General features: G+C 42.9%; 1 protein-coding gene across 8 annotated transcripts in view; it reads left to right on the forward strand.

Moving 5' to 3' along the window:
- Positions 1–26106, forward strand: part of LOC132391523 (ankyrin-1-like) — a 449124-nt gene that overhangs the window by 382631 nt on the left and 40387 nt on the right. For all 8 annotated transcript variants that reach the window (XM_059964825.1, XM_059964840.1, XM_059964849.1 and 5 more), the window contains 3 exons: positions 1463–1606; positions 18481–19000; positions 23091–23493. In XM_059964825.1, coding sequence (XP_059820808.1) covers positions 1463–1606; positions 18481–19000; positions 23091–23493 — 1067 coding nt within the window. The remainder of the gene's footprint in view (positions 1–1462; positions 1607–18480; positions 19001–23090; positions 23494–26106) is intronic.

Here is a 26106-nt window from a genome sequence, read left to right on the forward strand (position 1 = left end):
TAAAGGTCAAAGTTCAAAGTAAAATTTATTATCAGAGTAGATGCTGTACATGTCACCACATACAACTCTGAGATACTTCTTCCTGCGGGCATACACAGCAAATCTATAGAATGGTAGCAGTAAACAGGATCAATGAAAAAGCAAGCAGGGCATAGAAGACAACAAACTGTGCAAATGCAAATATAAATAAATAACAAGACCATGACATAATGAGATAAAGAGTCCTTAAAGTAAGATTATTGGTTGAGGGAATATCTCAATAGATGAGTGTATTTATCCTCTTTTGTTCAAGAGTCTGATGGTTGAGGGGTAGTAACGGTTATGAACTGGTGGTGTGAGTCCTGATGCTCTTGCATGTTCTACCTGATGGCAGCAGTGAGAAAAGAGCATGGCCTGGGTGGTGAGGATCATTGATGATGAATGCTGCTTTCCTACGACGGTATTTCATGCAGATGTGCTCAGCAGCTGGGAGAGCTTACCCGAGATGTATTGTCGAAGTTGAATTTATTGTCATATGGACAGGGTAATGAAAAGATTAACTTGCAGCAGCAACACAGGCACAGACCGTTAGAGACGCAGTACAACAGACACACAAGTAATATAAATCAAACAGAAATTGTACAAAATTATGAAGGAAAGAACACAATTAAAGCAAAAAAAAAAGCCCGCTGTATTGCAAGAAAAATATTCTGTGCTTTTGGGAGGAACGGTTTTGATATCTGTCGATGACATATGTCCCAGGTTGGTCAGCCTCTTGCTGTCCCATGTGTCTTGAAGTATGGTAAATGGAACATTGACGTAGTTGAGTCCGAGATAATTTTACCAACACCGAGTTTTCTTCCCAGTGTGATAATCATGTGATTTTGTCTAAAAGGGAAATAATTTATTGGGAATAGAGAGCCTGATCCAAAGAAAAAAACTGGTTAGTGTTGGATCTCGTATTAATTTCTAATCCTTAGGGTTCTTGTGGGAGTCAAAAATGGCAAGTAGTCTTAATTCCAAGATTTCAGTTTATTTTAGAGTACAAACAAACATACAATTACTAAGCAAACTAAATAAAGAGCTGAGAAGCTATGCTAAGGGACGTAAGACAAAGGATCACTTTTATAGATAAGATGAGAGGAATTCCTTAAATAAGAGTGAATTAATTCTTAGACTACATAATTAAAACAATTACATCACATGGGAGTGTGCTAATACTCAGCCAATGAAAAACAAGACCAGTGATAAACCGTTAGTTTAGCTGCTATACCGCTTTCTGCCAGTGAGTGTAAAAAATACATGAGTTTGTTAAAAAGTACAAATCTTATAAAAAGTATTATTTTTTTTAAACAGTAGTTTCCAACAATAGGCTGGGACTGTTTTCCCTGGTCTGATGGAGGCTGAGGGATGATCTAGAATTATGAGGGACATAAATAAAATAGATGGTCACTACATTGAACTGATATTTCTGTCTTGTTAGTGGAGAGTTTACATTTGGCGCTGAAGAATATCGACCGCAGTGACATAGTGAGTATACTGGAAGGGTCCAGTTTGAATATCCACCCTCTGAAAGGGAATAAAAAGCACACAGAAAGAGACCAAAGCCTTTCTCCAGCTGTGAATGGTAAGACTACACCTCATTACATTTCAAATCAACTGTCCTCTTGCATATGTTTCTTTCTACTTGTACTTTACAAGTGAGAAGTTCACATCAGCAGTCTTCCCCCAAAGGAAGAATTGGTTACAAGGAGGGAGGAGTATCAAGTTTTAAAGGTGAACTATGGATTAAGGCTTCTTTGTGCTTGCAATAGTTAAATCGCCAATAGACTAGTGCCTGCAAACTGAACGTATTTGCATTCCTCTTGATGTGACAAAAGACACAACCGTGTTATGAGGAGGCAATCTTTCTTATGATAATTATTCACCCTTCTGATGGACTTGCTTTGTATTATGGTCCTGACATAGTTGGACACAGATAATACTTCACATCTTCATTTTAGGCACATTTTCCCACCCTGAGTTTCAGCCCTGCACCTGAACAGTGCTGAGTAAACCCGGCAGTGCATTAAGTTCGAAGTAAGTATATTATCAAAGTACGTATCCATCACCATATACTGCCCTGAGATTCATGTCTGCTAGAAAATGTATCTCAGTAGTATATGGTGATGTATATGTAGTTTGATAATAAATTAATTTTGAAGTTCCTCTTTGAGCAGGACACATCCTACATCAGGAGTGATTCTGATCCCTTTCAGGTTAAACTAGATTCTGTCATGTTAAAACTCTTTCCGTTCAAAGCAATAAATGTCACTGCCTCCTGAAAAAGTTATCATCTAGTCACAAAATCCAGCTTGCTAAATTATGATTGATAATCAGTGGCTTTATTGATAGAGCATCGCAAGGCAGAAATGTAATCCAAGAGCCTTCCTGACAACCAGTCGGAATGTTCTTAAGTTCTTACCTGCAATTAAACAGTGCGCCAGGAATTATTACCTCAAAGTCTGAACCCTGCTAGTTAACATGGGTTCAAGTAACTGCATCACATGGCAGTACATTAGTTGTGAGAAGAATTCTAAGCATTCCCACCGCAATGACACTATGACCAAAACTGGGATTTCATTAACCTATAATGATCTTTGTGTTTATAGCTGAATTCATATTGTTCCATGTATGTGAAATCTTCCGATTATCAACTGTTTACTTCCTATGCTGAAGGTGAAACTGCTTAAACTTTCTGTCACCTCTCTACCTCTGACCTCTGATCTTATGTTGATATCTGGTTCTGTGCCATCTTATCTACTGCACGTCTGCTCTGTCCTTCTCTACATCTTGGCTTAGAACAACGTTTTCCTTGGAAATTATACTGAAAAAGAAGCAGATTATGCTGCCAACTTTAAGATGTGGAAGAATGAAATGGGGGTTCAAATCAAACTATTGGGTCATTGCCATTCTTAACTTTTAGTGATCTTAAAAACCCACAGATTATTTTTCAATAAAAAGATCCTCAGTCTTTTTCTTCATGGAGCTTCCTTAATTTAACAAACCATGGTAACAGTTATGTGTTTCAATGTAACAATGTGTTTCAGTGGCTATAATATCCCATTTAAAACACCAGTTTGCCAAACAGCATTTATGTAAGAAATATGAGATGATTCCATGGATTCTCTACCAAGAATATCATTTCATATTTTATGAAAGCAAAAAGGTATAAAGAAACTTTAATACAGTGAAACGTCACAAAGCAGGAGGGAAATCAAACAACATTGGCATTGCTGACTGCAAGTGTGGTTGAAAGAGATGGATTTTAAGAGGAAAATGAGAAGATCTACAGATCCAAAGCAGCACACACAAAATGCGGGAGGAACTCAGCAGATTAGACAGCATCTATGGAAAAGAACATTTTGGGCTGAGAACCTTCTTCAGGACTGGAAAGGAAGGGGAAACGTCAGAGTAAGAAAGTGGAGGAAGGGGAGGAAGACGTGCAAGGTGGTAGGTGATAGGTGGAACCGGGAGAGTGGGAGGGGTGAAGTAAAGAGCTGGGAAGTTGATTGGTGAAATAGACACCAAGGGCTAGAGGAGGAAGAATCTGACAGGAGAGTGTAGGAGACCATGGAAGAAAGTGAAGGAGGAGGAGCACCAGAGGGAGGTGAAGGGGGAGGGGCGTAATTACTGGAAGCGCGAGAAATCGATGTTCATGCCATCAGGTTGGAGACTACCCAGACGGAATATTGGGTGTTGCTCTCCAACCTACATGTGCCCTTTTAGCAGCCGTAGATGAAGCCATGGAGTGACATATCAGCTTTTCATCTTTTTTTTTCTGGTCCTGATGAAGGGTCTCAGCCCGAAATGTCGACTGTTTACTCGTTTCCATAGATGCTGCCTGGCCTGCTGAGTTCCCCCAACGTTTTGTGTGTGGTACATTGGATTTTAAGCAGAGCTTATTTTGAGAAGGCATTTAGTAAGCTGCTGGACAAGATGTTGTTGACACGTTAGAGCTGGTGTTTTGGGAGGGGGGAGTAATAGAGTTGTAGAGCACTACAGCACAGAAACAGGCCCTTCAACCTATCTAGTCTACGCTAGCTTGGTGTTCTACCTAGTCCCATCTACTTGTTCATGGGCCATATCCTTCCATAGTTCTCTCATCAACGTACCACAGAATATGTTAGTGCATATTCTGTTTGGTTTAACACAAGTGAAGAGACATTAGGAGAGGAAAAGACATACCTTTGAATGACAGGATGTAGCTTAGAGTTTCGGAAGGATTAGAGCTCGGCTCCCAGGAAATCAAACTCAAGGTCAAGTTTATTGCCATATGCACAGGTAGATGTGTGCACAGGTGCAATGAAAAACTTACAGCACCATCATGGACATGTAATGCGAATGCTATGTTGGCAATCATTTCAAGAGGAATCGTGTATAAGAGTAAGGAGGTGTTGATGAGGCTCTATGGGGCACTGGTAAGACCCCATTTGGAATACTGTGGGTAGTTTTGGGCCCCCAATCTTAGAAAGGATGTGCTGATGTTGGAGAGAGTTCAGAGAAGATTCACAAGGATGGTTCCTGGAATGCAGGGACTAACATATGAGGAGAGTTTGTCGGCTCTTGGATTGTGTTCATTAGAGTACAGAAGAATGAGAGGGGATCTCATGGAAACATTTTGAATATTGAAAGAGTTGAACAGAGTAGATGTGGAAAGGCTGTTTCCCTTGGTGGGTGAGTCCAGGACAAGAGGTCACAGTCTCAGAATTAGAGGGTACCCATTTAAAACAGAGATGAGGAGTAATTTTTTTTAGCCAGAGGGTCATGGATTTATGGAATTCATTGCCACATACAGCTGTGGAGGCCCAATCATTGAGGGGTTTTAAGGAGGAGATTGACAGGTATCTAATTAGTCAGGGTATCAAGGGATATAGGAAAAAAGCCAGAAATTGGAACTAGACGGGAGAATAGTTTAGCTCATGGTGGAGTGGCAGAGCAGACTCGATGGGCTGAATGGCCTACTTCTGCTCCTTTATCTTGTGATCTTGTAACATCAGATAAGCAACATTCACAACTTTTATCAGTGATAAGTACACAAAATTATGAGGGGCAAAGATAGGGCAAGCAGGCTTTTTCCAGACACATTGGGTGGGACTACCACCAGAGGTCATGGGTTAAAAGTGAAAGATAAGAAGTTTAAGGGGAGCATGAGGAATTCTTCGCTCAAGGTCATGAGAGTGTGGAATGAGCTGCAGCACAAGTGGTGCATGTGAGCTTGATTTCAACATTTAAGAGAAGTTTGGCTAGGTACATGGATGATAGGGCAATTGAGGGCTATGGTCCCGGTGCAGATCGATGAGAGTAGGCAGTTTAAAGAGTTTTGACATGGACTAGATGGACCAAAGGTCCTGTTTCTGTGCTGTACTTCTCTATGACTCTATGATTGAAAGGAGGGGAGTCAGTCTAACATCTCCAAGTTTTTAAATTATACAGTTGGAGCAGGCGTTCCCAACCTGGGATCCAGGAACCCCTGGGTTAATGAAAGGTGTCCATGGCATAAAAAAGTTTGGGAAACCCTGAGTCAGAGAGAAGGATATGAAGGACATATGTCCAGGAGGGAGATAAGGCAGTTGAGTGATTGGTCAATAGTATTCCAGGTGGGTATAATGCAGGAAGTGTGAGATTACTTAGGTAGGAAAAAAAGAAAATAATTTTCTTTAGTTGAAACACTATCAAATGTTCATTTTTAATGGGGATTTAAGAAACCTCATCCACAAATTCCAAAATTAATGCACGTGTTTGGCAACCACTTCAGAAGCAAGCGATACCTTTACCTTTGCAGACTGGAATGGAATGGAAGGGATCTAGATTGATTACAGGAGGTTTGTACTCAGTGGCCACTTTATTAGGTACACCTGCACCCCTAATGTAAATATCTAATCATGGCAACGACTCAATGCATAAAAGCATGTAGCCATGCTCAAGAGTGTATGTTTGTGGTCTTCTGCTGCTGTCAACCGTCCAGGTCAAGGTTTGAAGTGTTGGGCATTCAGAGATGCTCTTCTATACACCAATGCCGTAAAGTGTTGTTATTTGAGTTACTGTGGCCTTCCTGTCAGCTTGAACCAGTCCGGTCCTGACCTCTCTCGTTACCAAGGTGTTTTCACCCACAGAAATGTCACACACTTGATTTTTGTTTATTGCATAATTCTCTGTAAATTCTAGAGACCTGTGCATGAAAATCCTAGGATATTAGCAGTTCCTAAGACATTCAAACCACTCCGTCTAGCACCAACAATCATTCCACCATCAAAGCCACTTAGATCACATTTCTTCCAAATTCCTTGTAATGAACAACAACTGAACCTCTTGATCATGTCTGCATGCTTTAATGCATTGAGTTGCTGCCACGTGACCGTCTAATTAGATATTTGTATTAACGAGCAGGTGTACTTGTGTATCTAATAATGTGGCCACTGACTGAGTATTAGAAAAGGATATTAGTTGCTGAACTGGGAGGTGGAGCAAGATGGTGTAAATAGTGAGGGTGTATCATAAGGCTTCACTTTGCACCATTATCAGATATATCTTCAATAATCTGTTATGATATGATGGGCTGAATGGCCTAATTCTGTCCCTATGGATTGGATTAGGTAGTTACTTGGATGGGAGGGGTATGGAGGGCTATGAAGTGGGTGCAGGTTGATGGGACTAGGTAGATCAATAGTTCAGCATGAGCTAGATGGGCTGAAGGGCTTGTTTATGTGCTGTAGTGTTCTATGACTGGGATTTATTTTTATGGTCATATAGGCGGACCATTGGCAAACTGTGACCAAGTGCATGGCTTTACTGACCTCCATGATGAAGAAAGCTCCATGTAGATAAAGATCTCGGTGTATAGGGAAAGGTGCTGCTATTTGTTCAAGTAGTTGTAGCTCATTGTGCGTAGGTTGAATCTCTGCAAGTGACCCCCATGCCTTGGATTGAAGGTACAAATTCATTCCTCCAACCCCAAATTACGCATTACATAATTTCCCAAGGAACACCAAAAAAAAGTTGCTATCCATTCATTGAATGGGAGATGAAAACTGCTTGCATGTGACTGTTTTGCTCTGTGGAAGTCATTAAAAGAAATCATCTGCCAGGCCTAAAGCTGAAACATTTAGCAGGAATCCAGGGATAGATGCCCTTCACAAATTGTCAATGTCACTTGGCATGTCTATCTAAAACAGACAGGTCAGAACAAGTGTAAATCATGTCCATTTGAAACTAATTGGCTTAACTCTTAAAATGTCACCATCTTAGATCAATCAGTTCACAACCAGGTTAGACCATTGCTGCCTTGGATACATCCAGATGAACTGAACAATGACAAATTTTCACGTTTGCTTGAACCTGTCACATCCTTCTGCTGTGAACCAACAGCAAGAGGACAAGGCTCTTCCCAAACGTGGACGCCACACCAAGGCTGGGCGTGAATTAGGTTTGTGCTTGGAGCTCGATTGTCTCTGTCTTGCATGATGGCGATCTCCAACATAACTTAGAAAGTCAAATAGGAAGAAGAACGCCAGTAAAAACTACCAGCAGTGAACGCTTACTGGGCCTTTCTTCTGCTTAGCATCTCGTGTCTGTTCAGCATCTGCGTTCTGGGGCAAGCGGTCTGTCCGTACTGCACGTTGTGTGGCATGTTGCTTCTTTTCACATCAGGCTCTCCCATACATCATTGAAAAAAACTTTCTTTAACTGGTATTTTTGTAAGTAAGATGAGGGATTCAGCCTACAGATACAGCTCTGTTATAAGGCAAAATAAAGTGGAATTTGATTCTGTGGGACAGTAATGAACCTGATTTAATGCTGCACCCCGACAATCTGCATTCCTCCACTCCCTCCCTCTTCCAATCTCTCTGGTCGACAATTTCCTACCCCTTCTTCGATCCCCTTTCCCCCACCCCCTCCCTTCATCTCCCCTTCACTCCCCACCCTATCACTCTACCCTTCACTTACTCAGACTAGTGATCCACTGGCAACTTCCACATCTGTTGTTGATTCTGGGTCCACCTTTGGGCCTTGACCCTGGGACCATCAGCCTGGGGCTGCACTCGAGCCGCGGGCCCCAGCAACATCAACCAAGGGATGCCACAATTTGAGTGGGTCATTTTGGGGCTCCTCACAAGGCCTGCCTCTCAGCAATGTTGGCCTGGGTTGCCAGCAAGATGTTGACCTCAGGGCATCAACCATCTGAGATACTGGCTAGGGAACATCACAGCAGCCTTCTCATAAATTTGAACAGCAGAGCCGTGTTACCAATGTGGTAACACTCACCTTCAATTTGACTCCAGCAGCTTAAAATCAGATCCATTGTAACCAGAACCATCTTAGATTTCCCTCCTTCCATGCCGCACTCACTAGCTTGAACATAGAACACTACAACAAAGTACAGGCCCTTTGGCCCACACTGTTCTACTAACCTTTAAACCTACCCTAAGATCAATCTAACCCTTCCCTCCCACATAGCCCTCCATATTTCTGTCATCCACCTGCCTACCTAAGAGGTTCTTAAATGCCCATTATGTATCTGGCTCTACCACCACCCATATACCATGCGCTTACCACTCGCTATGTGAAAAACCTATGTGTGACATGCCCCGACTATATTTTCCTCCAATCACCTTAACATTATGCCCCCTGGTATTAGCCATTTCCGCCCTGGGAAAAAGTCTCTGGCTGTCCACTCAATCTATGCCTCTTATCATCTTGTACACCTGTGTCAAGCCACCACCCCTCATTCTCCTTCACTTCAAAAAGAAAGCCCTCGCTCACTCAACCTTATCCTCATAAGGCATGCCCCCTTTGTCCTAAACCAGGGATTCCCAACCTTTATAATGCCATGGACCCCTAACCGGGGTACCCATGGACCCCAGTTTGGGAACCCATACCCTAAACGCTAGAATAACATCCTGACAGCAGATGAGGTCAACTCATTCCAGCACCTCCTTAGAAATCTCTAACTCATGTGAGCTTTCTTACCATTTGAGCCATCCTTGGCACTTACAAAGTTTAGCTATTTGGAACTGAAAGTGTGAGGCTCCAATTTCTATTCACGATGACGGGTAGAAGATAATCCTGGAATAACTTTGGATATAGGTGTACCTTGTCATGTTGACAGAAGGGGTGCAAGTTTCTTTGGTTGAATCTCTGAACTCGGAGAGCCATTGACGTTTGCAGTTCATGAGTCCCTGCTGTTCTCTGCCAGTGTTTCATCAGACATCAGCCTCAAAACTGGATCACTACACAGTCCAATTTTGAATTTAACCAGGATGTCACCAAATGAAATTGAGCCAGATGCAGGATTGGACCATGCACTCACTACCTTGGACTATCCACATTAGTGCTTGTGATACTTTCCCTGGTCACAGGCACACAGCATTGTCACTCTTGACGTATGGAACAGAATACTGCAGACCACAACTGTTACAGAATGTAGAACAGTACTGCACAGGAGTAGACCATCTGGTCCACATCCCTTAGGCCCTCCATCGGCCGGGGTCAACCATGGATGTTGTGTCCTAACTGTCTACGTTGTGCACAAGCCAGAGTAGTACAATACAGAGAGCAAGCTGTTGCCCGCACCCCCACCCTTCCATACAACTGATGAATCCAAAGGAACGGCAGAGATCAATACGGTTTGGGATCAGTGGCATTACAGGAGTTGTCAGTCAGCGTTGGAGCCCTTGGGGTTTACTCCCACAGCTTTCCCTATGAGTGGATAGTCAAAGAGTCAAAGAAAAGGCTAGCTCTTCGAGTCTGTGCAAAACTATTTGAACTGCCTGCTCCCAATAAGCTACACCGGGACCTTAGCCTTCTATACCTCGACTATCCATGTATCTATACTAATTTCTCTTAAATATTGAAATCAAGCTTGCCTGCACCTTTTGCACTCATTCCACACTCTCACGACCCTCTGAGTGAAGAAGTTTCCTCTCATGTTCCACTTAAACTTTTCACCTTTCACCCTTAACCCATGACCTCTGGTTGTTGTCCCACCAGCGGAGGTTTGAGATCAGTGCTTCCCTTCTAAATGAGCTGTCAACCACGGTTAATGAGTCTCATTTGCCCAAAGCAATTGGTTTTAAGTCACCAGTAACCCACCTTTGTTCGTTCTCCGGTCAGTAGAAACGGTTCTGCCACGCTTAGTAGCTCAGCCACACGTGAAGGTCAGGAGCTGGACTTGGTTGTCAGAGGCTATTTGAGGTGCACGCCATTGGGAGCATTTAATAGGTAGTGGGAGTGTATCCCCACTTCCTCCCTCAGCTAGAAGTACCTTTCTTTTGTCGATCTAATTAAGGGAATTACATTTAATCCATTCTGCCTACGCATGGTCCATATTCCTCCATTCCATGTCTATTCATGTGCCCCTCGAAAAGCCTCTTAAGCAACTCTGTTGTATCTGCCCCTATCACTACCCTGCCAGCACATTCCAGGCAGCCCCAGAATCCACCAATAATCAGCAGGGTGATACTAGGTAAGATCCTGCATTCAGCTGTGCAATACCTGTTCCAGTCACTTAGGACGCTTGCTACAACACCTTTACATTGCATCCTGGGTGGCATTTTGAGTGTTCAGCCCTCAGCTCAGAAGCTGGTCTCTGTTGAGTGCTTCTACACTGCAGCTTCAACCACTGCTTTGCAGATCATCCCATCACCTCTTGCGAGATCAAGATCTATCTTTCAGCTTGGCGATTCATTCCTACCACTCCCACCAGTCGTGTTTGCGCTTTGTCCACATGCCCCACCACAAAGCTCCTCTGTCTGCTGAGCCATGGATGCCCCCTGGTGAAACGTGCAAAGTATTGTGCGCAACTGGTTGGGTCTTGCAGGATTCTTCGGGAATTCCATGTCACTGAATTTCCCCACCACGCCTCGGTTTGCTCCAGCATTAACCTGCAGCTTCACTTCCAATGCTGGAGTTAGCTTACAGCTTTCCAAATTCTCCTCGAGACTCCCACATCACCGGATTTCTCCACCGTACCTCTGTTTACTCCAATTTGATCTGTAGGCTCGCCTCCAATCCTGGAGCTAGCCGCAACCTCTCAAGCACTCCCTGAGCTGCGGTGCGCTCCTGAAAAAAGGTTACTTTAAGCTGTTTGGCCTTCCATTTCCACTGCAAATAGGGGGGGAACATCAGTGCTAAAAGGAGATGTTATTTCAGTGCCTGAAATATTCAGTAGCATCAGATTACAAGCTGTACAAGCTGAGAGCATCTATGAAATACTTACTTATGCTGAGGACATTTCTCCGATTTCTTACACCTTCATCCTATGTACACTGTCAGCGTAGTGCTCTGCATGCTCTATGCAGCCTGTAATACTCAGAAACAGGAGGGGAATAACTTTGCTGGCAAAGGAATCTATAGTTGCAACCTAAGTCACTCTGCAGCTCATTGAGTCCTATAGCACAGAAATAGGCCTTTCAACCCAACTGGTCCATGCTGACTAAGGTGTCAGAGTCAAAGTAAATTTATGAACGCAGTACATACAGTATGTGTCACCATATACTACTTTAAGATTCATTTTCTTCCAGATATTTACAGAAAAATTATGACATACAATTGAATTTACAAAAAACTATAAAATCACTAATGTGCAAAAGAAACAAATTGTGTCAATATAAAAAGAATTCTGCCTGTGGAAGCTGGTCCTGTTTGTCTGTGTTTGGCTCATATCCCTCTAAATGTTTCCTATCCATGCACCTGTCTAAGTTCTTTTTAAATATTGTTAATGTACCTGCCTCAACTACTTTCCCTAGCAGCTCGTAACTGACCATCCTCAAGGTGAAAAGGTTCAAAGTTCAAAGTAAATTTTATTATCAAACTACATATATGTCACCATATGCAACCCTGAGACTCACTTCCCTGCGGGAATACTCAGCAAATCTATAGAATAGTAACTATAACAGGATCAATGAAAGATCAACCAGAGTGCAGAAGACAACAAACTGTGCAAATGCAAAAATAGATAAATAGCAATAAGTAATAAAAACATGAAATAATGAGATAAAGACCTTAAAGTGAGAACATTGGTTGTGAGAAACATCTCAATGATGGAGAAAATAAGTGTAGTTATCCCCTTTTATTCAAGAGCCTCATGGTTGAGGGATAGCATAGTAACTGTTCTTGAACCTGGTGGTGTGAGTGCTGAGGCTCTTGTACCTTCTACCCAATGGCAGCAGTGACAAGAGGCATGGTCTTGGATGGTGGGGATCTCTGATTTCTCATGGGCATATTCAATAAATCTATAGAATAATAACCATAACAGTTTCAATGAAAGCTGCCCAGCCAGGTTGTTCCAACAAAGTGCAGAAGACAACTGCACAAATACAAAAAGAAGAAGTAATACTAACAATAAATATATTGCCCTTTAGACCTACATCCTCCAGTTGTTGATTTCCCAACCCTGGGGAAAAGATTGTGCTTGTTCACTCTGTGCCCCTCATGATTTTATACACCTCCAGTAGATCACCCCTCTCACTCATCTACATTCTAATGAACAAAGTCCCAACCTGCTCAAACCCACTCCATAACTCAGTCCTCTGGGTCCCAGCAAAGGCTGTGGAGGTTTGATCTGCGCATAGCTGTCATGCCCTCCTTACAACACTGAGGAAGGCATTCTGAGCTAGGGATCAACACTCTATAGCAGATGAAGTACTGGCCTGGTGCTTGTTCCTTCTATTCAAGGCTTCCTTACATTTCCAAGCATTTGGCCTTTGATGCATCCTGGTGACCAAGTGCAGGAGTTGTGTCCCTTTCAAAGTCAAAGTACAACTTATTATCAAAGCCACCATATACTACCTCAAAATTCATGTTCCTGCAGGTATTTACAGGAAAATAAAGAAAAGCAATAGAATTTATGAAAATCTATACACTGACAAAGCAAATAACCAATGTGCAAAAGAGGACTAATTGTGCAAAGAAATAAACGAATAATACCGAGAACATGAGTGTGTAAGGCATCCCTGAAAGCAAGTCTATAGGCTGTAAAATCTGGTCAGTGCAGTTATCCTCTCCTGTTCAGGAGCCAGATGGTTGATGGGTAATAGAGTGTCAGGAAGTGGATTCTCAACATCGGTGTCACCCATCACAACTGTTGCTCCTGGCAACCAATAATGGGAGGAAGAGTTCTAAATTTAATCTTTGCTTCAGTGGCAGATGATTGGTAAATTCTCACTCTTTGTTGTCTGCTCAGTTGGGGATGAGATGTCAACAGTCGGCAAATGAAACTTCATTAGATTGGATTCCTTCCCTTCAACAGTCAAATTTCAAACTTTCCCACAATGGAAAAGTAATAAATGTGAGCAGCCTGTTCATCTTTCTGTTTACAAAATTCATCTTTTAGAATACATAAATCCCTTTGTGACCTCAGCCAATCCTCTCTACTTCTTTTTCCAAGACCATTCATGTTCCAACATGTCCGTCCTGCTGGCTCAGAATTTCACTGTTAGGAGATCCAAGCTCATCCGTTTGTAGGGCGTTTAACTACACAGTTCTTATTGGAGCTGCTTTTAGTTGTGTGTTCTTCAGCTTGTCAGTAGTCATTATTGAGAACGAGTTGTGTACTCCAAGTATGATCCAACCATGATTCAATACGAGATCAGTATCACCTCACCACTTTCCAGTTCGTTCCTCTGGGAATAAAGCCAGTGCTTTTTTTCAATCTCCATATTTAAAGTTTATTATTTGACCTTATTAATGCATCTGTACTGCCTCTCCCCCACTTGGATCCTTATTTTATGATATGTGTCCTTATTGGCTTTAATCTACTCGTGTAGGTTAATACGTACTTCAAATCTGCATACTGCATTAATACCCAAAGGATGTTAACACCCTAAGGGTGTGCTGGGGGCAACCCACAAATGTTATCACACATTCCAGCGCCAATGTCTACAATGCTCAACACAGCACAACAAGCAAAAAAGCAACGTAAGCAAGACAAGCTCTTTTCTTCTCACCTATCCACCACCCCCCGCACACACAGAGTCCTCCAACTCCAGTCCAGGCCTCCAGCCTCCAGTTTCCAGGCTTTGGCAATCGGGCCTCAAGTTCCAGACTACCGAGTTTTTTTCAGGCCTCCTATCCCCAACGCACATCCCCACGGCCATTGTTAGTTCAGTGCGATCCATAAATTTAGAAATGGTATTTGTGATCCCAACCTCCAAATTATTGAAATAAATTTTGGGAATTAGAGCCTGCAAAGTTACTCCAAGCAGTGCCTCCAGTTTTCAGAATCAGAATCAGGTTTAATATCTCTGATTCATTGGGATATGGGTCATAAGTGCGAAAATGGTCAGGACATAAATCGCCTGCTGTCAATAATTTTCAGAAGGTGAGTGGTAGAATCTTGGAGAGGAGTGGATGGGAATATGGAATAAATGCCAGTCTGGATTAAATGGGTGGCTGATGGTCAGCATGAACCAGATGGGCCGAACAGCCTGTCTCCGAGCTGTATGAACTTTCCCTTTCAATCCCCATACCAAACATTCACAATTATATTTTTATACTTGAGCTGCTTGTAACTTTCTCTGTCAGTAGAGATTTCATTATCATTTCAAACACTCACAAAGCAATTGGATCTTTAGGTGTGTCCTGCCTCTTAAGCATTGTAATAGCAAAAATATTGTGGAGAATTTGATCTTGGACCTTCCCCCTACAACTCCGCAGCCTGAAGCTCATTCTCGGAACCTGATAACCATTATTGGACCAAGAGGAACAAGTTACTCTTTTTCACTGAGGTCTAACTAATACAATCCACCTTCTCCTGAATTACACATACAAATGTGCAAAGTGATACCAAACACGCAAACACAACATTTTCTTTACAGCAGTTGTAAGCTTTTGCAGTCAAGTTACCTTTGTACGTAGGTCTGCAATTTTTTCTGTGTTTCTTTTCTTGCAATGCATGTAACTGGAGCTTGAAGGACATTCCTGCCCTTTCCTGACAAGAAGATTCACAAGCACTAAGTGGAAATACTCTTTAAGTTATTTCTGCCGAAAAACCAAAATCCCCAAGGCACTTGGCTTAATAATTGAACCTGTCTGGTGTGTTTGCTTGTCTTATTTTCTCAGAGAATGGAATGATTTTTTTTGACCAGCTTTTGCGAGCTGATAACTCCAGTAACTTTGGGGAAATGGACCACGGTGATCAGGAAGTTAGTCATTTCTAAACAGCCCAAAACAAGAAAGGAGCCTCAATTTTGCTGAAGTCCAATACTATATTAATTGTTGAGGAATTATCTTTAATAACTAAAGCATTGTGATATATTTCAATTATATCTTAACCCAGTTCTTTTAATTGTTGAATTTTCTGTCTGGCATGTTTTATTAATAGTCGTAGTTTTTACACTTCTCAATGAAAGCTTCAGCAAAGCTGATGACTCCATTCCTAAGCATTGAAAGCGTCTCTAGCCAATTCCAAAAGTGAACAAGGAGACTTGGAAATGTTTCCCAGTCTCAATCTCATGATGTATTTGTTCAAAGTCTCTGTGGGCTATTGACACTCAATTCATTGGGCTAGGAATTATTTCCTTACATGGTCAACAATCTTTGGGCTTTAATCATGGCCAATCAGGTTTAACACCCCCCCCCCCCGCCCCCACCCCACACACCTTCTCCAAAGTATCACACAAATAGTCCCTTCTCCCAACACCTTGACTAGAATTAGGGGACGTAGCCTCAAGGTTTGGGGGAGTAAAACAAGGTTGGATAGATTTTTGCATAGCAGGGGAATTGAGGGTTATGAGGAAAAGGCAAGTAGATGGAGATGAGTCCGTGGCCAGATCACCCATGATCTTACTGAATGGCGGAGCAGGCTCGACGGGCCAGATGGCCAAATCCTGCTCCTGTTTCTTATATTCTTATGTTCACCTTCTCCAAAATAAAACACAGATAGCTGGACACCATGATAATGTAGCAGTTAGAGCAACACTACTACAGCTGAGGATGTTCTGGAGTTCGGAGTTTGATTCCGATGCTATCCTGTAAAGGGTCTCAGTACATCCTCCCTATGGAATGCGTGGGTTTTCTCCAGGGGCTCTGCTTTCCTCCCAAGGTCCAGAGATGTACTGGGTAGGTTAACTGGTCATTGTAAATTGTCCTGTGATTAGATTGGGGTTATTATTGAAGGTCTATATTTAAGAGGGAGTTAGAAATGGCCCTGATGGCTAAAGGGATCAGGTGGGTATGGAGAGAAGGCAGGTACAGGGTTCTGAGTTGGATGATCAGCCATGATCATAATGAATGGCGGTGCAGGCTCAAAGGGCCAAATGGCCTACTCCTGCACCTATTTTCTATGCTTCTATGTCAGGGTTTGCTGGAAGGGCCTACTCACAAAATAACTAAAAGTTGATTGATAGTTTAGGAATGAAACAGCTCCCATTGATTCTGGAACTGCATGACTTTAGAAGAAGTCGGTTGAGTAGAGATCCTTCTTTTCTACAACTGGATGCAGTGTAACAACTAGAATCTTACATAATAGTTGAATACTATGCTTCAGTCAATAATAATGGGTATTATTCACACATTTAAACTTCGGAGAACAGGTAATTAACTGGTGTCACCCTCTTTGGCATGAGAAGCCCATATAGTCAGGAGAAGGAAGATGATTGGGGATGTAAAGACGGCAAGGTCAGGGGTACATTTACATAGTCACTCTTCAGTAACAACAGGGTGATTATGATCAAGACTGGAGGTTTTAGTGGAGTCCGGTTATCATGGTGGAATAGAATGGGGTAATTAGGATGATTGCCACAATTGAATGAGGATGAAGTTCACAAAGGTCAGAGAGCGGAAGAGTGTGGATTAAAGATCTAAATGGCTGGCTGTGATCTTCGAAAGATTACAGATGAAGGCACATACAAAATGCTGGAGGAACTCAGCAGGTCAGGCAGCATCTAGGAACATCTACAACAGTTGTTGTTTCAGAGTAAAGTCGGAAGGGTCTCAGCTCAAAATGTCGACTGTTTATTCCCCTCCATAGATGCTGCCTGACCTGCTGAGTTCCTCTGGCATTTTGTGTATTTGTGTGGCTGTGAGCTTTACAGAAAGAAAAGCAGTCTTCAATGGAGGCGATCACTGTGGATTGATGTAAGATATGGGCAACAATGAAATTAAAAATGTGCATCAGGGTAATCAAGCTGGGGACTGAGATTCAGTTCCAAATGCAACAGAACAGAGGGACTGGAAAAACTATAAACTGGGATGATTCTAATGGACATGGGAGTGGCTAGAAAGTGAAGGAGCATGGTGTGTGTACCCAACAATCTACTGTTCTTCACTTGATAAACTTTGTCCAAACTAAGTATTCCATAGAATTACAGAAAATACTGGGAGCACTTGGCAGGTCAAAACTTTTCAGGGTCTTATACCAGTCATATTTTCCATAGATGCAGCCTGACGTGCCAAATATATCTATTACTTTCCTGTTCTCATTTTAATTTGCGTTTTTATTTATTCCCATAGATCTGGCATTCAACAGGTCCTTCCCCACCTCTAAAAAAATTCTAAAGCCAAAAGCTCTGGAGAGAGTGCAGAGGAGATTTACCGGGATGCTGCCTGGTCTAGAGAACAAATCTCAAGAGGATAGGTTGAGCGAGCTGGGAATTTTCTCTTTCGAGCAGGAGTTCCCGACCTTTTTATAAACCATGGAACCCTACCATTAACTAAGGTGTTGTGAACCCTTGCTATATAATGAAGGAGGGTGAGAAGTGACATGATAGAGGTGTACAAGTTAAGAGGCACAGATCAAGTGGATAGACAGAGACTTTTTTCCCAGGGTGGGAACGCCTAATACAATGGGGAATGATTATAAGCTGATCAGAGGGAAGTGTAGTGGAGGGGATGTCAGAGGGAAGTTTTTACACAGAGAGTGGTGGCTGCATGAAACACTGTTTCAGGGGTGGTGGGGGTGGTGGTGGAGGCAGATACATTAGGGGCATTTAAGAGACTCTTGGATGAAAGAAAAATGGAGGGCAATGGAGGAAGGAAGGGTTAGATTGATCTTAGAGTGGATTAAAAGGTTGGGAAAAAGATTTGATTAAAATCTCCAGTCTTGATAATAATCACCACATTGTTACTGAGGAGTGACTGCTTCTCCTGACTCTATGGGCCACACTTCGTGGGCCAAGGGGCCTGTACTGTGCTGAAATGTCTATTTCTATGTTCTGAGGAAGGGCCACTGACCAGTAACGACAAGGGGTTTCTGACAGACTGGCTAAGTTATTCCAGTATTTGTTTTCCCTTTTAGCATTATTACACTTTGTGACAGTGTCCTACTCCTCACATAACACGCACTTTCTGTTTTTGTTTTGAATGGCCAATTTATTGCCCAAAGATAGTTCCATGCCTGGTGAGATTTTGCAATGGAACTCCCTGAGGTAAACTCTCTGTGGTCCATCTCCTCCCCTCCCTCCGCCAGTGTAATCCATTGGAGCAGGTATGGCTTCTGCAGATGTGCTCTGTCTGCTTGTGTAGGTTTCACCACAGTACAGGATGAGATGCTATCACCTGCTTCGCTTCAGTATACGATGCCGTCTCCACTTCAAGCTGACCAGTTCTGGAATGACGTCACGAGCCTGGATGTTAACCCCAGTGCACGCACTGACAACGATTCCCTGATGGAGATGTCCGACGTCAATGTCTGGTCGTCGGGCGCAAAGCCGCCCCTGGTGGTAGCTGAAGACTCCTCCCTGGACTACAGCAAGGCCGATGAATCATTTCAGGCCGAAGGACTGAGTTCCTTTAACCTCACTGAGGAGGACACAGCCGATTCAGATGCCATCAATGGGCTGATAGATATGCTCGACAATGAAGGTGGTCAGAGGTCAGAGATGACAGAAGGAGGGACTCCAACCAAGCTGGCAGAGGAGGTGAATACAGAGAATGGCATTTCTATAATTTCAGGGCAACAGAGTGCACACGACAGATGGACAGGGTCACCAACACTGAGACGAGCAACGCCCAACATCCAACAGCCAGACCTGAATATGGAAAGGTAAATGGACTCCTGACTTGGATATTAGTAAGATTCAGCAACAGAGAAACCTCACGATGAGAAGCTCTGTTGTTGACATACAGCATGAACTGTAATTCTGATTCTTGCCGCATTGAGAACCTTAAAGACAGGACAAAAGGAACAAAGTCAGTCTGATGGTAATTATTTCGATAAAACATCTGAAGCTTGGGGCTCCATGATCTTGCGGCAGCTGCTGCAGAGATGGGGTGGGGAAACCAAGGGGAGACAGCAGAGAACCCAGGAAAGGGGAAGGAAGCAAAACCATTCAGAAGAATTTTCATTCCATGATTAGAACAGGTATGGTAGTATCATTTAAGAAGCACTTGGGTAGGTACATTGAGGGGCGGGGCTTGGAGGGATATGGGCCAAGTGCAAGAAATTGAGACTAGATGGGTGGGAAATACGGCCAGCATGGACTTGTTGGGCCAAAGGGCCTGCATCCATACTTTATTGCTCTATGACTATAATTCTGACGTGAAAATACATCCTGGGAGAAAGGGATTTTATTTTTACATTGAACAGATAGGACATACACTCACCGGAGTTGGGAAGACTGTTTATAGAGTTTAGAACAGGGATTTCCAACCTTTTTTATACCTTGGAACAATACCTTGAAGGAGGGGGTATGTGGACCCCTGCTTGGAAATCCCAGGTATAGAAGAATGTTACTGAACAGCCAGAATTCTGGGGCTTGACCAGGTGGCTCTCAAATGGTTAATCCCAACCTGTCCCCAGTGACGAATCTCAGGCTATGTGTATAGTTTTACAAAGAGAGGCATCCACTTATGAGGAAGATGAGGAGGATTTTCTCCTCTCTAAGAACTGTTTAATACACTACTCCAGGGAAGTTTCGCGGTGGAGTAGTTGAATACGCAAAGTGACGGTAAGCCTTTTTTGCTCGTTTCTGTGGGAATAATGGCTAATTGGAAAGCAAGCAAAGCTAGTGGTGGGAGATGAACTCTCTGTCAGCTATAGTCTCACTGAACAGCAGGCCAGGGGAGGTTTAGAGCCCACCTCAGAATGAGAAACTAGCTCTGAGATTTCAGGAGGCACCAGAGAATGGAATCCAGCCGGTGCGTGGTGGCATATGGACTTCAAGGTGAGTGGTCGGGTGTTCGAATCCAGCTGGCTCCGTGCACACTATCCGTCCGTGCTGGGTCGAGCGTCAAGCTAGCAACTCGGCCTTGTAAAAAGCAGACAAATGCAAAAGGACTGGCAAGGTTGCCACCCGATGTGCCACAAGGCCCAGAGAGGAACGGCAACCAGGGAATGAAGGTGCTGACAGCTGCAGTAGCAAAAGATCTGCTGGATAAACTCAGCGGTCGAGCGTCATCTTTGGGAGGAAAGGAACTGTTAACATTTTGAGTTGAAACCCTGCATCCTTTTCCCTTCAGATGCTGCTGAGTTCCTCCTGTTTGTGGCTCCAGATCCCAAGATATTTCCCCTTTGCCTTTTATGTACCCCGGTTTCAAGTTCCTTCAGTATGTTCAGTTCCTGTAGAGCCGTTGATGGGATGATAAGCTGGAAAAAGTTCCTTCTGTCCACTGAGATTTTACCAACCATCAAGCAACTGTTTAAATTGTCTCTGTAGGAAACCTGAAGGGTTTGAATGGTCAAACTAGATCACAAGATATTGGAGCAGAATTAGCCCACTAGGCCATTCAGCCTACATTACTGTTTGATCTCAGCTGATTCATTTTCCCTCTCAACCTCATTCTCCTCCCTTTGCCCCATCACCTTTGATGCCTTTACTAATTAAGTACCTAACTCCCTTTGCTTTAAATATACCCATTCTTGGTAGTAAATTCCACAGATTCAGTACCCTCTAGCTAAGGAAATTTCTCCTCTTCTCCGTTCTGAAGGGGCATCCTTCTACTCTGAGGTTGTGCCTTGTGGTCCTGGACTACCCCACTAAAGGAAGCATCCTCTGCATGCCTTTCAATTATTCCTCTACACATACACATCAGAGAGCGAGTATGAGGAATACTGTATATGTTTTTATAAATATAGACTCCTCATACTTCTTTTCTGATAGGGTAGCAAATCCAGGCAAAGTGATCTTCTCTTAAATAAAACAGCATTTGCCTTGCTAACAAGGCTACTAGTTTTCTATTAACCCTCTCAAGTTCAATAAATGAAACATCTTCTGCTAAAGTGGCAGACTTATTTACTATCTGTTATGCCAACGGCATTTGGAGCTGCAAGGAAGGTCTTCCGTCTCTGATGGTGTTCAGGGCTTCCATCATCATGCCAGCATTTTCCTCTTGGTTTCCACTACTGTCAGTCGTGCAAGCTCCAGGTGGAGACTCAGGAATACTGTCACACTCCAGTGTAGAAGGATTCTTCAATGCTGTTTCCATAATAATCTTACCAGTCAGGGCTGCTCGCCCTGAGATGAACTCCTGAACCAGGAGGACCGGTGGACCACTCTTAGTCTGGTCTCTACCCTCTGACCTGTTTGGCATGGGTGACCCTACCAAGAGCCAGAGCATAAAGCCCTGACTCCAGTCAGTCACTGAGGCATGCAAGACTCCAAAGCTGACGAGAAGGTAGTGGTCCCGGTGGTGGAAGCCGGCAGACTGCTCTTGGGACAAATCTGGACCTGCTCAGGCTGGCATGGTCCGACGTTGTGAGGGCAAGCCAAAGGTTACATCACAGCTCTTTCAGGGATGGGGATGCTGGCAGTGATGTCTGTTACTGTGCAGTTAAAGCATGTCCAGTTAGACCACATGGATGAAACTCAGCATTGCTGACGTGGAAGTGTGCGTCATCTGTCAAGATATTTTATGTGCATGTCAAAGCAAACGGGAGTAAGAAGTGCCAGCGGCACCTCCAGCCATGCAGGTTCGATCCTTGCCTTGGGTGCCATGTTGATTTCCCCTGGGTGCTCCAGTGCCCTTCCGTGTGCCAAAGTCACACAAGTAATCAGCTAGCTACTAAAATTACCTCTGGGTGAAGGTGAGTGGTTGTATCAGGGGCATGCAGGGAGAAGGAAATGCGATAAGTGTAAATGGGTGCTTGACAGTCAGCAGAAACATGGTTTCTGTCAGCAGGGCCTGGTTCAGTCACTCTGTGGTTCCATCTGCCTACCTGTTATCTCAACTGGGAACTGAATGCATTGATGGAACTTGGGGGCAGTAAGGTAGCGTAGCATTTCACATAACACTATTGCAGTACCAGCAACCCAAGTTCAATTCCCACCACTGCCTGTAACAAGTGTGCACGTTCCCCATGTGGCTGTGTGGGTTTACTCCCACAGTCCAATGACGTACCATTTAGTAATTGGCACAAGGGCGTAATTGGGCAGCATGGGCTACATGGGCCAGAATGGCCTGTTACCATGCTGAATCTCTAAATGAAAAATTGTAACTGGGTTCTATAGCAGGGAATTTCTGGGTACGAAAGGACAAAGCTCCTGAGATCTCTCAGGAGGTGGCTGACCTGCAGTTCCCAAGGTACCTAATAAAGTTGCCGCTGAGTGTACTTCTGTATGCTCATGTCTTCTGCTGCCGTAGCCCAACCATCTCAAGGTTCAATGTGTTGTATATCTGCTCCTGCATATCATTGATGTAACACAAGGTGACTTGATTTACTGTCTCCTTACAACCAGCTTGAACCATTCTGTCCATTCTCCTTTGACCTTTCTCATTAACCAGGTGGTTTTGCCCACAGAACTGCCACTTGCTGAATATTTATTGATTTTTTTGCACCATTCTCTGTAAACTTTAGAGACTGTTGTGCATGAAAACTCCAGGAGATTCAGCAATTACTGAGATACTCAAGCCACCCCATCTGGCACCAACAATCATTCCAGAATAAAAAGTCAATTAGATCACGTTTTTCCCCATTCTGATGTTTGACCTGAACAACAACTGAACCTCTTGACCATGCCTGAATGCTTTTATGCATTGAGTTACTGCCACATAATTGGCTGATTAGATAGTTGCATTAACAAGCAGGTGTACAAATGTATCTAATATGGTGGCCACTGAGTGTACGTGCTCGGATACCTTTTCATCTCACCTCCCAGAAGGGAGCTAACTTTGTGTCAATTTATTTTCTTTGAAAGCTCTGAAGCACTACCTTACACTGTGTCATACCAAACAACCCAGGAGGAGAAAGGGGGGGTCCCTGAGTTCGAAGGGGCTTCGGTGATGACCTCAAATTCGGAGCCCTGGAAACCTGGCTTCATTGCATCGCAGAAGGAGGCTTGGGCCGAGGTCCTGAAGCAGTGGCCTGCCGAGAGCTTGACCCACGTTATAAAGCAAAGTCCGAGCAGAATGCAGACTGAGGAGAGGCACGCGCAGCTGGTGGAACTCACGGAGCAGAAGCAGTCACCTCCCTTCTTGCTTCGGAAAGATGTACAGGGCTCCCTTTGTTCAACCCCTGGCAGCTCGACAGTTCAGCATGTGGTTGATCCGCGCAGCAGTTGGATAACTGTGGAGGAGGAGGTGGTGAATTCGAGCGAGGAGGTGAGAATTCTTTCCTGTCTTTGAGCACTTGGACAAACCTCTCTAATGGCTGTTGGATCTCTGTTTATATTATAATGCTCAGGGTTCTTCTGAGAGTCAGGAGTGATGAGCGGTCTTAATTCCAAGATTTCAGTTTTTTTTAGAGTACAAACAAGCATACAAATACTAATCAAACTAAACAATTAGCTAATAAACAATGCTAAGAGGGTAATTAATGCTAAGACAAAAGAATAAAGATGGCACTTCTAAAAATATATCACTTTTATAAATAAGATAAAGAAATTCCTTAGACAGTTTTGAACTAGCTATTAGTTAAAACAATTACATCACATGCGTAACGCACTAATACTTAACCAATAAATAATGAGAAAGGTGATAAACCATTATTTTAGCTGCTATACCACTTTCTGCCAGTGTGAAAAATACATGAGTTTGTTAAAAAGTACAAATCTTATAAAAAGTATGATTTTAAAAAACAGTGGTTTCCAACATAATGAATAAGGAGAACTGCTGAAACACTCATCAGTGTAATTATAATATTTAAGATGGGTACACAAATAGAAAATGTTTAGAGGGATATGAGCCCAATTGGACCCACTCGGATCGATATCAGAACCAGGTTTATCATCACTGTTATTTGTGGTGAAATGTTTTTGTTTTGTGACAGCAGTACAAGACAGAAAAGTTACTATAAATTACAAAAGATAAATTAATAAATAGTGCAAGTGAGGAATAGCAAAGTTGTGTCCATGGGTTCGTGGCTCAGTCAATAATCTGATGGTGCAGGAGCTGTTCCTAAAACACTGAGTGTGGGTTTCAGATTTCTGTACCTCCTCCCCCGTGGTGGTGATGAGAAGAGGGCAAGGATGGGTTGGTCTGAAAGGCCCTGTCTCTCATGCAGGATTGCTCTATGACTCCATAAGCACACAAAACAATTATAATGGACAACAAATGTTTTTAAAAGTGTTGCTTTCTCAGATTTTTTTTTGATATGATAGATCGCTTGAAGATGAGCACCAATATACTTTCAGACTACTGTACTTGTATCTCGTAGGAATCTGGTGAAATAAGAAATTAACTTTTATTGAATATAATGCATTTAATCGCATATTGGTGCTGATGCTTTGCAATAGATCAACTAAGCTGAAAATGTTCCGTTGATGATTTTCTGTTGGGCTCAGTGTCTGAGGCTTCCTGTTTAAGTGTCCAACAATAATCAGCCAGCACTGATGGATTCCAGTTGCCCTGATACCGTTTCTCCATGACTGCAATGTCCTGTGAAACCTTTCACTGTGCTCGTCAATGACAGCACCGAGATTTGCAGGGAAGAAGTCTAAATGGGAATGCAGAAAATGAATATTTAGGGATAGGTTGCTCTTCATGGTTTTGTATGCTTGAAAATTATTGCATCCAAGAAAAATTTCACAACATCCTTGAATGCTTTCCATGTGATTTTCTCCGGTCCCAGTGGAAGTACTTTGAATTTCCTGTCATTGATTACCTGTTTGATTTCAGGACAAGCAAAAATACCTTTCTTAATCTTGGCATCAGTTATTCTGACTTGAATTATGAATTGAAATAATAAATATAGGCGATTGTTTTTAAATGGTGCATGATAGGGAAATATCATAGTGATTTTCATGATCAGCAGTCCAAAATCCATAACCTGCACCCAAAAGTATTTAGGAAGCAAAATCTTTGTTGACACAGTGTAAAACTTTGATTATCCACTGTCTGACTATTGCAAAATCCCAGTGGTTTGGAATCTTGCTCCCCAGGTAATGATTGACATGATCACTTACCACCCTCCAGGTTCCCACACTCCTTCGAAACATCCTGGTCGACTGGAAAATTATTGCACCAGGTAGCATCAAGAAAAAAGTGAATTTGAAGATGATCTAGGAAATATGCCAGTGCAGCTTACCAAATCACGGAATTATCAGAGTTTTACTAAATAGGAACACAGTTTATAATGTAATATAGGAAGAGGAATATGGGAAAGCCAGCTTGTTTATCCTAACCAGAATATAATGTCACTAACGTCCCACAGCTAGTTGTAAATTGCATCAATGGGTGAGTATTTTTAAAACCTTATTAACCAGTGTGAGATTTACAGTGGGCGTCTTTGCTAGATCCCCTGGAGAATATTCTCACCTCAGAATCAGAATCAGGTTCAATTTCACTAGCCTAAGTCGTGAAGTTTGTTGTTTTGCTGCAGCACACTGCACTGCGATTCATAATAATATTAAAAAAACTATAAACTGCAAAAAGAAGTATACACAGAAATTAAGTAAGTAGTGCAAAAAGAGAGCAAACAAAAATAGCGAACTCGTGTTCATGGGTTCATTGTCCATTGAGAAATCTGAAGGGGAAGGAGAAGAAGCTGTTCCTGAATCACTGAGTGTGTGAATCATCATCTGCATTATGATCTGTCCAAATATCCAGGAGCATTGCATTTATTTCAGTGGCCAGTGCTGGTAATGTTCTGCATTTACTTCAGATAATCCCCCTTGCATTTGGGAATGAGGGATATCAGGAGAAGGTCATTTTGCTCCCTGCCTCAGGGACGTCAGTTGAAAGGGCATGAGTCCAAAACACTTCACTGATACGAGC

Source organism: Hypanus sabinus, chromosome 1 (genome assembly GCF_030144855.1).
Source record: "Hypanus sabinus isolate sHypSab1 chromosome 1, sHypSab1.hap1, whole genome shotgun sequence".
NCBI lineage: Eukaryota > Metazoa > Chordata > Chondrichthyes > Myliobatiformes > Dasyatidae > Hypanus > Hypanus sabinus.